Raw genomic sequence first — 13,741 nt, 5'->3', positions numbered from 1 at the left:
GAAGAGTTTATCTGGTAATGGGGTGTTTGTGAGCCAAACGGTGGGTGAGTCCAGAGTCTTTCACTTTGGGGTAGAATTTGGAGTATTTATTGTACTTTAAAGGGAACAGTAAATTTCGGAGATTTAAAAAAAAAATTGCTAGATCTTTACAATGAGTGACTGTGTGTTCTGGGAAATTGCCGCCAATCGATGTGGTTAGGGATTTAACAATTTGGAAACAAAAACAGTAAAGTAAGAGTTACCGACAGACCGGTAGTTTCGTTGTTTTCAATCGATATTTTACTATTATAAACATGTTAGATTGGTCCATGGTGCCATTCATATTACATTTACCCTTATTGCCCTTTCGATAGTTTGCAGATAAGCATTATTAATCTAATTACAATTGGTGATTTTTGTTGTAAAGATGCATATGCCACCCACATGCACCCCAGTACACTACCCACATGCATCCCACCAACACACACCTTATAACAACACGCCACACCATGCCACTGCCCCACGTCACTGCACTAGACACCAAGTTTGCAGTACGGAGCACAGCAGCCACACTGCTCTACAACATACCTTAGAAACATTGCCAAAGCCCATAGCTCTGGCTAAAGACTTATCCGGTCCCAAAGGTGAGACCTATTGGATATGCCAATGCTTGTTTAATTCTGCAGAGACGTTATCATATGTTACATGCAGCAAACATTGTCTGCCCTTGTTTTAAAAATGTGTTGGAAACGGGTAGCGTGGTGCAGAGCGGGTGGGCCAAACTCCGGAGGAAATGTGCAAAGCATTCACGCAGTACACACAGGCGACACACAAGGCACACTACAAAAAGAGACACTACACCAGTTTAGGTAAAAAGAACTTTTGTATTGTCAAAACACAGTATATTCGGTAATCTCTACACTGCGCCAACTGGCGCTCGGTTCAAATTTACAGGGGGGGAATTATGTACAGGGCAGGGCCAATCGGGCCCCTGCCTGAATCATTGCGACCTAGAAGACAATAAAAATGAGTCCATCAGCCTCAAACCTGCAAGAAAATCATCATGGCATAACAATAAGCAATAGTCCGGAACACCTGTAATAAAAATAGCATGGCATTCCCCTATGCATCACCAATATGAGTGACTCCTACGCCTGAGGCAGAAATTAAGGTAGGCAGTGCATCAACACATCAAACCCTGGCATCTCAACACAGCGCTGCACATAGCAAGGCAATAGCGCGTTAACACAGGCATATAAACATAGCGCTGCACATAGCAAGGCAATAGCGCGTTAACACAGGCATATAAACATAGCGCTACACATAGCAAGGCAATAGCGCTTTAAAACATAGCCTTTAACATAGCGCTGCACATAGCAAGGCGATAGCGCTTCAAAACATAGCATTTTAATATAGCGCTGCACATAGCCAATCACTAGCGCTTCATATATGGCGTTTTAGCATTAACCCATGACAGCATTACCATGGGGCAGGAAAACCATTACACTCTGCATCAGAACATAGGCATAGGTCACCTTGGCCACGGACACATGGGCCTAAATCATGAGGCTCCTTGCTAGGCATAAAGGCCGGAGTAGGGGCAGCTGAGCCACGTTTTAGGCGTCACATTAGGGCGTAAATAGCCTATCCTGCATTAGGCATGTAAATAGTACCTCTTAACAGGCATACACCTTACAAAAGTCCCCACCAGGGTAGCAGGACAGAACTGCGCTTCCCAGAACCGTAGCAGGGCCCCGTTTCTTTACCACTTCACCGAGCCCGACACTGTCCGGGGGCGAGTCCCTCTTCTGGCAAGCTTAAGACCGAAAATCCCCTTTCGGTACAGCAACCTGCGGCGGCGGCGTTGCTGTATAGCCCCTGGGGCCCTTTGGCCCTGTCCGTGGGGGGAGCCTGCCCTCCAGGGGCTTTAAAGCAATTCTGGGGGCCCGTTGCAGCTGCCCGCTGTCAGGTGGGGCAGCTGAGGAACACCCAACCTTGGGCGGTCCCGGGGGGAAGGCGAGCACCGATATTATGCCTCGATGCCTCCCCCAGCAAGCGCAGACCAAGGCCCCACTCACCGGCACTCTCCTGGCAGGCTTCGGCCACCTGTTGCGGCCGGTGTAGCGCGCGGGGCTCTCCTCAGCTCCTGGGAGCCCCGACCACATCAGCGCTTCTTCCCGCTTCACCCGGCCAGTGGGGGCAGGCGCCGACAATGCGCCTCGGGCCCGAACCTTCCGCCTCTCTGCTACGAACGCGGGGCTCTCTTCAGCGCAGGAGAGCCCCGTCGGCAGCCGCAGCGCCTCGCCGGACTTCACCCGGGTCCCCTCCTGGGACCCGGGACTTTACCGAATGTCCCGGTCCTTCCCAGGGATTACTCCTGCTCGCGGGGAGTCCCCCGCCCGCTTCCGGCCTGCTCGGGCGAGGTCCCGACTCCTTCCGGGTCGCCGCAGGCAGCGCGGCGGCCCTGCTCTTGTTATGTTATGTTATGTTAGGTGCCATTTGTAAAGCGCACTAACGCCGAAGCTTCCTGGCGCTGCTAGACAGGGAAGGAGAAAACGGAATACAGAGCAACCTAACATAGGGGTGGGAAGAGATGGGTCTTTAAGAGTTTTCTGAATGAAAGAAGAGAGAGGGAAGATTTGATAGACAGAGGGAGGGAGTTCCAAAATGTGGGGGCCAAATGAGAGAAGCGGCGACCACCAAATGTCTTGGTTTTGTTTTTAGGGATAATTAGTAAGTCATTGCGGGCAGAACGAAGATTGCGTGTGGGGCGGTAGGGTCGGATGAGGGAGTTGAGAAACCCTGGACTGGGGCAGTGAAGACATTTAAAGGTGAGACATGCCACCTTAAAGGCGACCCTTTGATTCATTGGGAGCCAATGAAGGCTGTGAAGCAGGGGTTTAGCGGATTGCCATCTAGGTAATCCGTGGATCAAGCAGGCTGCCTGATTTTGTACAACCTGAAGGCGGTTAAGCAGATAGAGTGGGAGACCGTGGTAGATAGAGTTGGAAAAATCAAGGCGAGAGAGTACAAGTGAGGTGACAGATTGAGTGAGTGCCGCAGAGGGGAGAAGGTGACGGACTTTACGAATCCTCCGAAGTTGGAACATGCATGATGAAATTACCGCTCCAACTTGGGCTTTGAGGGAAAGTTCAACATCGATAATTACACCCAGACTTTTTATTGTTTTAGCTGGGGTAGGAGGGGAACCAAGCTCCAGCGGCCAGAACTGAGGGCCCCAATGGGTGTGGCTTAGGCCGGGGAGAAGGAGCTCAGTTTTTCCTGGGTTCAATTTTAATTGATTCTGGTCCATCCAGAGTTGTATGTGGATCATTACTGCGTGGAACGTATTGATAGCTAGTGGGGAATTAAGTGAGAAAACGAGCTGCAAATCATCAGCATAATTGAAGATTGTGATGTCCCATTTGAGGAGGGATTGAATCAGTGGCCGGAGATACAAATTAAATAGAAGCGGAGAGAGGGAGGAGCCCTGGGGGACTCCACAGGGCGTAGAAATTTTTTTGGCCGTATAAGGGCCCAGGCGAACTGTGTTCTTCCAGTAAGGAAGGATCTGACCCATTCGAGAGCAGGGCCTCGGATGCCAGCCTGCCCGACACGGTGGAGAAGGATGTTATGGTCCACCGTGTCGAACGCGGCAGACAGATCCAGAAGGACGAGGGCTTGGGGATTCCCGACGTCAGCGTTGCTCCTGAGAGTATCAAGAACTGCCAGAATGACCGCCTCGGTCGAGTGGGCAGGTCGGAAGCCCGCCTGGTTAGGCTCGAGGTACTGGGAAGATTCAACAAAGTTTGATAGGCAGCGGGTGACATGGGCCTCCAAGATTTTAGAGAAATAGGGAAGGAGGGAGATGGGACGATAGTTCGAATAGGGAAGGAGGGAGATGGGACGATAGTTCGATGGCTCGGCAGGGTCAGCACCCGGCTTCTTAAGAAGGGGCACTAAGATGGCCTCCTTAAAAGAGGTGGGGACACTGCCACTGGTGAGTGATCTATTGAGTAAGTGTAAGATGCTATCTGGCAGATTAAGGCAAATGCTACGCAGAACATAGGGAGGGCAGCAATCATTAGGGGAGCCCGATTTCACACGGGTGGCAAGTTCCGCTAAGGAGGTCGTGTCTAAGACAGGAAAGGAAGTGAAGGTCAAGATGTTATTGAGGGAAGGGTCCAGAGGAGGAAGCTGGGCGGGGGGAGGGATAGATTTTTTAATTTTGATGACTTTTTCCAAAAAAAAGGAGTTCAAAGTATCACAGGTGGCCCGAGTAGGGGTCTGAGCTGGAAGAGATCTTTCATCAGTGGTTAGCTCGTTTAGAACTCTGAACACTTCCTTGGATTTATTTGTAGCTGAAGCAATCCTATTAGAGAAGTGTTCCATTTTTGCTGACCTAATAGCAGATTTGTAGTTATTACGTGTGGCCAGGTAGGCCTGTCTGGCTGAGTCAGAATAGTCGCGCCTCCAAGTGCGTTCTGACTGGCGAGTTTTTAATTTCAGAGTCTTAAGGTCGTCGGAGAACCACCTGTGAGAGTACCGATGCCTGGTACAAGGGAAAGTGACCAGGGGGGCGAACTGGTCGCTGGCGGACTCCAGCCAGGAACCTATTTCCTGTTCCAGATGATCGATGTCGCTGGAAGGGTGAGGATCGGGACAAGTTTCGATAAGGGCGGAAAGAAAGCCCTGGGCATCATAGGTGTTCCATTTTCGTGACTGTCCCCCGGCCATTAGGGGAGTGAAAGTCTGGCTGGTGACTGTGATGGTAGTATCCACCAAGTGGTGGTCAGACCAGGTACAGGGGAGAATAACTGGTGAAGACAGGGCCAGATTACAGGACCAAATCTGGTCTAAAATATGGCCCTTGATATGGGTAGGATGAGAGACATGCTGAGTGAGGTTCAGGTTCGCAAGAGCCTCAAAGAGCTCAGTATCGTGAGGGCCAGCATTGGGGTTGTTGAACCAATAATTTAGGTCACCGAAAATGGCGAAGTCAGAGTGCACTGTTAATAACGCGGATAGTTGTTCACTCAGGATGAAGGGAAAGGAGGGCATAGAGTGGGGAGGTCGGTATAATAGGAGAAAGGTGAGGGTGCCAGTGTCGGTTTGTACACTAAAAAGTAAATTCTCAACCCCCGGTAAGACAAGGGAATTAGAGGAGATAGAGGTAAGACGTTTAGATATAATGGCTGCCACCCCTCCCCCTGGCCGGTCGTCAGGGCGGTCGGTATGGAGAATGTAGTAATCAGGGGGGAGGGCTGCCAGGATATCAGGGAGAGCCTCGGAGGTTAGCCAGGTCTCCGTAAGCAAGAGCAGGTCGGGGTTGGAGTTAGACAGGAGAACAAAAATGTCCTCGGAGTGTTTCACTAGCGAGCGGGTGTTTAGGTAGAGTACCCTGAATGAAGTGAAGCTCCTGCTAGGCGTACCTGGGGGTAGATGTCCAGCTAAGCAGAGTTGGTTATGGCGCGAGATGCCAAGGGCAGTTGTACGTCGGATGGCGGTAGGGGGAGCCGTAAATGCGGGATATTGAAGATCCCTGAGAGATTGGGCTGAATAAGTGATGGGCGGAACAGAGTGCCATGCCCCATGGCTCGGTCTGGCGCGGACGGGCGCAGACGGGCTTGCCTTAGGCGCGCAGACGGCGCGCCCGCTGCGCTCGTCTGCTGCGCGTCTGAGAGATGCACATTATTTATTGGGAGTGAAAGGATGGTGTGGGGGGTGTGGCCTCGCAAGGGGGCGTGGCCTCGGTCCTCGCCGAGCTGGCGGCGGGAAAAGCTTGTGGGGGCTGCGGCAGCGAAACTCGGCTGCGCAGGAAATCAAAGAAGCCAAGAAGCAAGTGCACACAGGTAAAGTGACAATAAAGTTTTTTTTAAAATAAGTTGTAGAACAAGTTAAAAAAGCTCTCGGCTTTCCGCCTCAAGAGCACAGTCTGTCTGGCTGCGGGCGCTAGCAATCAGCGCTTTCTCTGCAACTCGGGTTGCGGCAGTGATTCCGGGGCAGTTTTGAAGTGCGGGGTAGGCTTCCGCCTTCAGCTGAGGACACTTGCGGGGTAGGCACCCGCGTTGGGCACCAGAAGCGCGGGGTAGGCTCCCGCTGGGATAAGTAAAACACCGCGTGGCAGCACACACACGGGGTGGGCTACCGATGTCACAGGAGCATGAAAAGTGCCGCCATAACACGGGGTGGGCACCCGTGATGAAAACAGGCACACCTGCGGCAGTAACGCGGGGTGGGCTCCCGCTGGCGTCGATTTACCAGTAATATGGCGACAGCACAGGGGAATGGACAGGCAGCGCCCCCCAGCAGAACACAGTCACTTCAAATATAGCGCTCACCAGCTATAGCGCTCTCCTTCCACGGGCAGCTTGAGTATAGCGCTCTCTCTCTGCAGGCAGCTTGTAAATAACGCTCTCTCTCTGCAGGCAGCTTGTAAATAGCGCTCTTTCTCTGCAGGGGCTGCAGTCCGGGACCCACGAGGCGCTTGCTGGTTCCTGCCCCTTGGTTGAGGGTTTCTTGAGGGGGGGAGTTGCGTTGGTGGCTGCAGGCGGACTAATTAGTCCCTGCCTGTCGTCCCTGGGTTCTCCTCTCGCCGGGCCAGATCAGTGGGTTAGTTCAGGATCCCTCACTCACTTAAAAGGCAGCACCTAAGCCCTGTCACTTTCAGAGGCATAGGTCCCTGACTAAACCCTACCGCCTAAAACTCCTGCGTAGGCTTCTCCAGGTCTGCGTTGCCCCAACTATAGCTTTCCCTCGCCCTGGGGACAGTAGAGGGGGGTAGGTAGGCTCAGGGCCCAGCACACAGGCCCAAGTGGCGGTAACCCCTGGCAGCAGGTCCCCTCTCTCTCAGGTCCACCCTCTGACTGAGCACATGGCAGGCCAGCTCCGCCCTTTATACGCCCCTCACCCCACCTTCCAGACAGCGCCATAAGCTTCTAGAAGCATCTAGGGAGACTGGCTCTAACTGGCCTAGGGGGAGGGGTAGAGCACCCTGGGTGCCAGGCTTCCCTCCAAAAGCTGAGCTGGGGTTGCTGGGAAATAATAACTAGACTGTTAACCCAGCTCAGTCAAATGGCGCAACCACACAGCTATGGCATCCATTTTAAGTTATATGTTTAAAATGGGGAAACTCAGTCTGCGTGCACTATCACACAGCATTCAATCTTTGCATGTACACCTCATGCGATTTCTCAGAAAAGCGAAACATTTCTGGAAAAAAGGGCCAAGTCCAACACAACCCCCTTCCAGCCAAAAGCCAGGGTAGACCGATCAATGTCTTGATGGGCTTCCCTGCTTAGGGCGAGAAAAGGTGGACGCAGGCCCGGAACTGCAGGAGCACCCGCAGGTTCTCCTCCACTCTGGAACCCGAGGGTTCCCCCTTTCAAACCTTCCTCGACCGACTAAGCCACCACCCGGGGGTTCCCTAGCTGGTTGTGGCCAAGACTGGCCCCTAGGCCACCCAGATGTCTCTGGCCCTTGCGGTCTCAGAGTGGGGGGCAGTAACCCCAGGCCCGTAGTACCCGTTGACCACTCTCCTCCTCCTCCTTGCAGTTCCAAACCGCCACTGGTCCTCCCACCTGGGGTCCGCACCCTCAGGCTGACCAGCCATCAGGGGCGAGGCTCTCCTCCCCCTACCTCTCCTCCTGGGGTTCCTCACCCTAGCATGCGAGGCACCCTCAGACCACCACTCTTTCCCCAGTCCAGGGCCTTGACCCTTCAACTGGTTCCCCAGCCTAGGGTCTAAACCCTCAGGCTGCACCGGTGCCAGGGGCGAGTCCTCCCTCCCCCTGCACCCCCTCCCAGAGTTCCGCACCCTCCCAACGGGAGAAGTACCCCTGGAAGACACTTCTGGGGGGACACTGCTAACAGATGTCCCACCCGCCAGGTCAGGCAGTACCCATCCCTGGCCTCCCAACCCAGGATCTAAGCCCTGTGGCTGAGCCGGTGCCCGAGGCGAGACCTTCCTCCCTCTGCACCCCCTTCCACAGTTCAGCACCCTCCCACCTGGAAAAGTACCCCTGGAAGTCAATTCTGGGGGGACCCTGCTAACAGATGTCCCACCCGCCAGGTCAGGCAACCCCTGAACCTGGCACCCCAGCCCAGGATCTAAACCCTGCAACTGGGCCAACCCCAGAACCTCAGGAGCTCTGATTACAGATGCCCCTGGTTCTCCTGACACTAGGGGCTCCCCTTCCCTGGACGGCACATCAGGACAGCCTAGGCTCCCAACCTGGGGCTCCCTTACGGAACTCTCCAGGCCCTGAGACTGCGGTTGGGGCACCTCGGGACACCTCCCCGTCTCACTCCTTCCTATGGATAGGTCGTGAGCCCCTACAACCCTCTCTCTTCCCGGGGACCTAGCTGGGCTATTCACCACCTCTCCCACCTCGCTGGGTTGGAAGATCCCTGCACCACACCCTTCAGGGTCACTCCCCAATGCCTCCTCAGACACCCTGGCCCTCACCCAGAGGTCTGCCTCCCGTGCAAGCTCCCTGGGGTCGGAGAACCCACACTGTCCTAGGTGGTGACGCAACCTTGGGGAACAATTCCTGAGCATGTGCTCCCGGATGACTACCTGGCACAGCCCTTCCCACTCATTCACTGCACTCCTCACCACCCAATCCTCCAATGCAGTCCCACACACCTCCGCAAACTCCCCCCAGGACTGGTGGGACAGTTTTCCCCTGCCCCTGAACTCTAACCTGTCCCCCTCTTCCTGGGAATCAGGCACCGTCTCCTGGGCTCTGGGAGTGGGACACCCTACATTGGATCCACTCTCGCTGCCACCACTGGATCCCACCCTTACTGGGGAATCCAGACCACAAAAACAACTCTCAGGGGACAACCTACCCTCCCGAGCTGGCCTCTCCCTGGCAAAGGCCCTCCCTGCCTCCGCCATCCTTTCCTGTGCTAGTACCTTCTCTGTCTCTAGCCTCCTCTCCTCCACACTCAGCTGCGCTAGCTCCACCTTGAGCCTTCCCAGTGCCAGCTGATGCTCCCTTTCTTCCCTCCTATCCACCCACTCTTCTGGGGACAGGGAAAGTGATGGGGCAGTGCCCCCGGGACTGGACCCAGCGCGGGACTCCCTAACTCTGGTGTCCTCCCTCGCTACTGGCGTCTCTACCCGGTCATCTTCCTCCTCCTCGTCAGTGTCACCACCCTCCTGGGTTATGGACTGGGCCCCCTCACTCTCGGAGTCCTCCCCTCTCTGGAGGTCCTCCTCCGGGTCTCCACTAAATCCACCCTTTAAATATGCGGAGGGGTAATCTGACAGGTCCCCACCAATCTCTAAGGGTTCCCCCCTCTTGAGGGCCTCATAGAGAAATAACTTCCTGCGTGTGTTGCCTACTGGGGGTATCCCTCTCTCTCTGCAGAAATAAATCAATTCTTGCTCCGTGTACCCCCCAAGGTCATCCTCGTTGTAGGTTAACCCCATCCTGGTGAGGTACCCCCGGGACACACCACCCACAGTGCAACAGGGGGACACAATTCAAAATCACACTTCTAGGAGGAAATCACAGTCAGGAAAAAAACAATAATTCCCCAAAACCTGAGATTACATTACACGCTCAGTTTGCAGTGCAACCCGTTGTCGCTGCGGTACTGCGCAAACACAAGTCCTATCCCACCGCTGCCACCAATGTTGGAAACGGGTAGCGTGGTGCAGAGCGGGTGGGCCAAACTCCGGAGGAAATGTGCAAAGCATTCACGCAGTACACACAGGCGACACACAAGGCACACTACAAAAAGAGACACTACACCAGTTTAGGTAAAAAGAACTTTTGTATTGTCAAAACACAGTATATTCGGTTATCTCTACACTGCGCCAACTGGCGCTCGGTTCAAATTTACAGGGGGTGAATTATGTACAGGGCAGGGCCAATCGGGCCCCTGCCGGAATCATTGCAACCTAGAAGACAATAAAAATGAGTCCATCAGCCTCAAACCTGCAAGAAAATCATCATGGCATAACAATAAGCAATAGTCCGGAACACCTGTAATAAAAATAGCATGGCATTCCCCTATGCATCACCAATATGAGTCACTCCTGAGCCTGAGGCAGAAATTAAGGTAGGCAGTGCATCAACACATCAAACCCTGGCATCTCAACACAGCGCTGCACATAGCAAGGCAATAGCGCGTTAACACAGGCATATAAACATAGCGCTGCACATAGCAAGGCAATAGCGCGTTAACACAGGCAAATAAACATAGCGCTGCACATAGCAAGGCAATAGCGCTTTAAAACATAGCCTTTAACATAGCGCTGCACATAGCAAGGCGATAGCGCTTCAAAACATAGCATTTTAATATAGCGCTGCACATAGCCAATCACTAGCGCTTCATATATGGCATTTTAGCATTAACCCATGACAGCATTAGCATGGGGCAGGAAAACCATTACACTCTGCATCAGAACATAGGCATAGGTCACCTTGGCCACGGACACATGGGCCTAAATCATGAGGCTCCTTGCTAGGCATAAAGGCCGGAGTGGGGGCAGCTGAGCCACGTTTTAGGCGTCACATTAGGGCGTAAATAGCCTATCCTGCATTAGGCATGTAAATAGTACCTCTTAACAGGCATACACCTTACAAATGTCCCCACCAGGGTAGCAGGACAGAACTGCGCTTCCCGGAACCGTAGCAGGGCCCCGTTTCTTTACCACTTCACCGAGCCCGACACTGTCCGGGGGCGAGTCCCTCTTCTGGCAAGCTTAAGACCGAAAATCCCCTTTCGGTGCAGCAACCCGCGGCGGCGGCGTTGCTGTATAGCCCCTGGGGCCCTGTGGCCCTGTCCGTGAGGGGAGCCTGCCCTCCAGGGTCTTTAAAGCAATTCTGGGGGCCCGTTACAGCTGCCCGCTGTCAAGTGGGGCAGCTGAGGAACACCCAACCTCGGGCGGTCCCGGGGGGAAGGCGAGCACCGATATTATGCCCCGATACCTCCCCCAGCAAGCGCGGACCAAGGCCCCACTCACCTGCACTCTCCTGGCAGGCTTCGGCCACCTCTTGCGGCCGGTGTAGCGCGCGGGGCTCTCCTCAGCTCCTGGGAGCTCCGACCACATCAGTGCTTCTTCCCGCTTCACCTGGCCGGTGGGGGCAGGCGCCGACAATGCGCCTCGGGCCCCGAACCTTCCGCCTCTCTGCTACGAACGCGGGGCTCTCTTCAGCGCAGGAGAGCCCTGTCGGCAGCCGCAGCACCTCGCCGGACTTCACCCGGGCCCCCTCCTGGGACCTGGGACTTTACCGAAGGTCCCGGTCCTTCCCAGGGATCTCTCCTGCTCGCGGGGAGTCCCCCGCCCGCTTCCGGCCTGCTCGGGCGAGGTCCCGACTCCTTCTAGGTCGCCGCAGGCAGCGCGGCCGCCCTGCTCTTCTCTGCAACCCGGGTTGCGGCGGTGATTCCGGGGCAGTTTTGAAGTGCGGGGTAGGCTCCCACCTTTAGCTGAGGACACTTGCGGGGTAGGCACCCGCGTTGGGCACCAGAACCGCGGGGTAGGCGCCCGCTGGGATAAGTAAAACACCGCGTGGCAGCACACACACGGGGTGGGCTCCCGATGTCACAGGAGCATGAAAAGTGCCGCCATAACACGGGGTGGGCACCCGTGATGAAAACAAGCACACCTGCGGCAGTAACGCGGGGTGGGCTCCCGCTGGCATCGATTTACCAGTAATATGGCGACAGCACAGGGGAGTGGACAGGCAGCGCCCCCCAGCAGAACACAGTCACTTCAAATATAGCGCTCACCAGCTATAGCGCTCTCCTTCCACGGGCAGCTTGAGTATAGCGCTCTCTCTCTGCAGGCAGCTTGTAAATAGCGCTCTCTCTCTGCAGGCAGCTTGTAAATAGCGCTCTTTCTCTGCAGGGGCTGCAGTCCGGGACCCACGAGGCGCTTGCTGGTTCCTGCCCCTTGGTTGAGGGTTTCTTGAGGGGGGGAGTTGCGTTGGTGGCTGCAGGCGGGCTAATTAGTCTCTGCCTGTCGTCCCTGGGTTCTCCTCTCGCCGGGCCAGATCAGTGGGTTAGTTCAGGATCCGTCACTCACTTAAAAGGCAGCACCTAAACCCTGTCACTTTCAGAGGCATAGATCCCTGAATAAACCCTACCGCCTAAAACTCCTGCGTAGGCTTCTCCAGGTCTGCGTTGCCCCAACTATAGCTTTCCCTCGCCCTGGGGACAGTAGAGGGGGGTAGGTTGGCTCAGGGCCCAGCACACAGGCCCATGTGGCGGTAACCCCTGGCAGCAGGTCCCCTCTCTCTCAGGTCCACCCTCTGACTGAGCACATGGCAGCCCAGCTCCGCCCTTTATACGCCCCTCACCCCACCTTCCAGACAGTGCCAGAAGCTTCTAGAAGCGTCTGGGGAGACTGGCTCTAACTGGCCTAGGGGGAGGGGTAGAGCACCCTGGGTGCCAGGCTTCCCTCCAAAAGCTGGGGTTGCTGGGAAATAATAACTAGACTGTTAACCCAGCTCAGTCAAATGGCGCAACCACACAGCTATGGCATCCATTTTAAGTTATATGTTTAAAATGGGGAAACTCAGTCTGCGTGCACTATCACACAGCATTCAATCTTTGCATGTACACCTCATGCGATTTCTCAGAAAAGCGAAAAATTTCTGGGAAAAAGGGCCAAGTCCAACAATATGTAGAAGGAAAAGAGATACATAGTTTCACGTGAGGCTTCTGGTTGTCATGGAAACAGGTGAGAGGGTCATTGTGAAGAAGATTCTTTGGAATGTTGGTGTTTGAAGGTCCTTTGGAATGTTGGTGTTTGAACCATGGATGACAGTTGGGGGGGCGGGAGGGGGGGCTCACCTCAGCCTCAGCTCCGCTCCTCCCCCAAGACAGAAGTACGGGAAGAGCCTCTGCGTGAAGGGCGCCCGCAGGAAGGTGTAGAGAAGCTCCATGGAGTCAGCATTGTACAGGGACAGCTGCCCCCCCTCGTAGTCCAGATACACCCCCAGCTTCAGGGGCTTCTCACGAGGGGACAGAGGGGTCTGAGGGTCGGTGAGAGCCTTGTACTGACCCACCAACCCCTCCACAGCCCAGACTCCCCCCTCAGGTGACCATGTGAACCCTCCCTTCCTGTTCACAGACTCTGCTGTGACCCCCACATGCCACAGCGCCCCCTCCTGCAGCAGCTGCACCTCCCAGTAATGTCTGCCCGAGGTGAACCCCTCGCTCCCCAGCACACAGGGCCAGTAGGTGAATCTTTTGGGGGTGTCCGGCAGGGTCTGTGCTGTGCCCGTCTCTCTCACACGTCTCCGCCCCTCAGACAGGAGGAGCTCAGGATGAGCCGTGTCAGGATCCAGAGTCACCATCACTGCAGAGAAGAGATTCACAATTAGAGATGTAAGGACACAAAGAAAGGCTGTAATTACTGCTTCTGTTTTACATATGATTAATGTACACCACACCTGGAAGGAGCACGCAGCGCTAGAGAGCGCGGCACTAGACTGCTCACTACACTAAAGCGAGCGACACTAGACTGCTCACTACACTAAAGCGAGCGGCACTAGACTGCTCACTACACTAAAGCGTGCGGCACTAGACTGCTCACTACACTAAAGCACGCAGCACTAGACTGCTCACTACACTAAAGCGAGCGGCACTAGACTGCTCACTACACTAAAGCGTGCAGCACTAGACCGCTCACTACACTAAAGTGAGCGGTACTAGACTGCTCACTGCACTAAAGCACGCGGCACTAGACTGCTCACTACACTAAAGCGAGCGGCACTAGACTGCTCACTACACTAAAGCG

General features: G+C 54.8%; 1 protein-coding gene across 1 annotated transcript in view; it reads right to left on the bottom strand.

Moving 5' to 3' along the window:
• Positions 1 to 843: 843 nt before the first annotated feature.
• The window catches only part of LOC146771205 (E3 ubiquitin-protein ligase TRIM39-like), a 173,634-nt gene continuing 160,736 nt past the window's right edge, over positions 844 to 13,741 (bottom strand). The window contains exon 6 of the mRNA XM_085640297.1: positions 844 to 13,300. Within this exon, the coding sequence (XP_085496423.1) occupies positions 12,789 to 13,300 (512 nt within the window). The 3' untranslated portion in view covers positions 844 to 12,788. The remainder of the gene's footprint in view (positions 13,301 to 13,741) is intronic.

This window comes from Triturus cristatus, unplaced genomic scaffold, assembly GCF_964204655.1.
Source record: "Triturus cristatus unplaced genomic scaffold, aTriCri1.1 SCAFFOLD_255, whole genome shotgun sequence".
Classification (NCBI taxonomy): Eukaryota; Metazoa; Chordata; class Amphibia; order Caudata; family Salamandridae; genus Triturus; species Triturus cristatus.
This window is presented reverse-complemented; position numbering and strand designations above follow the sequence as displayed.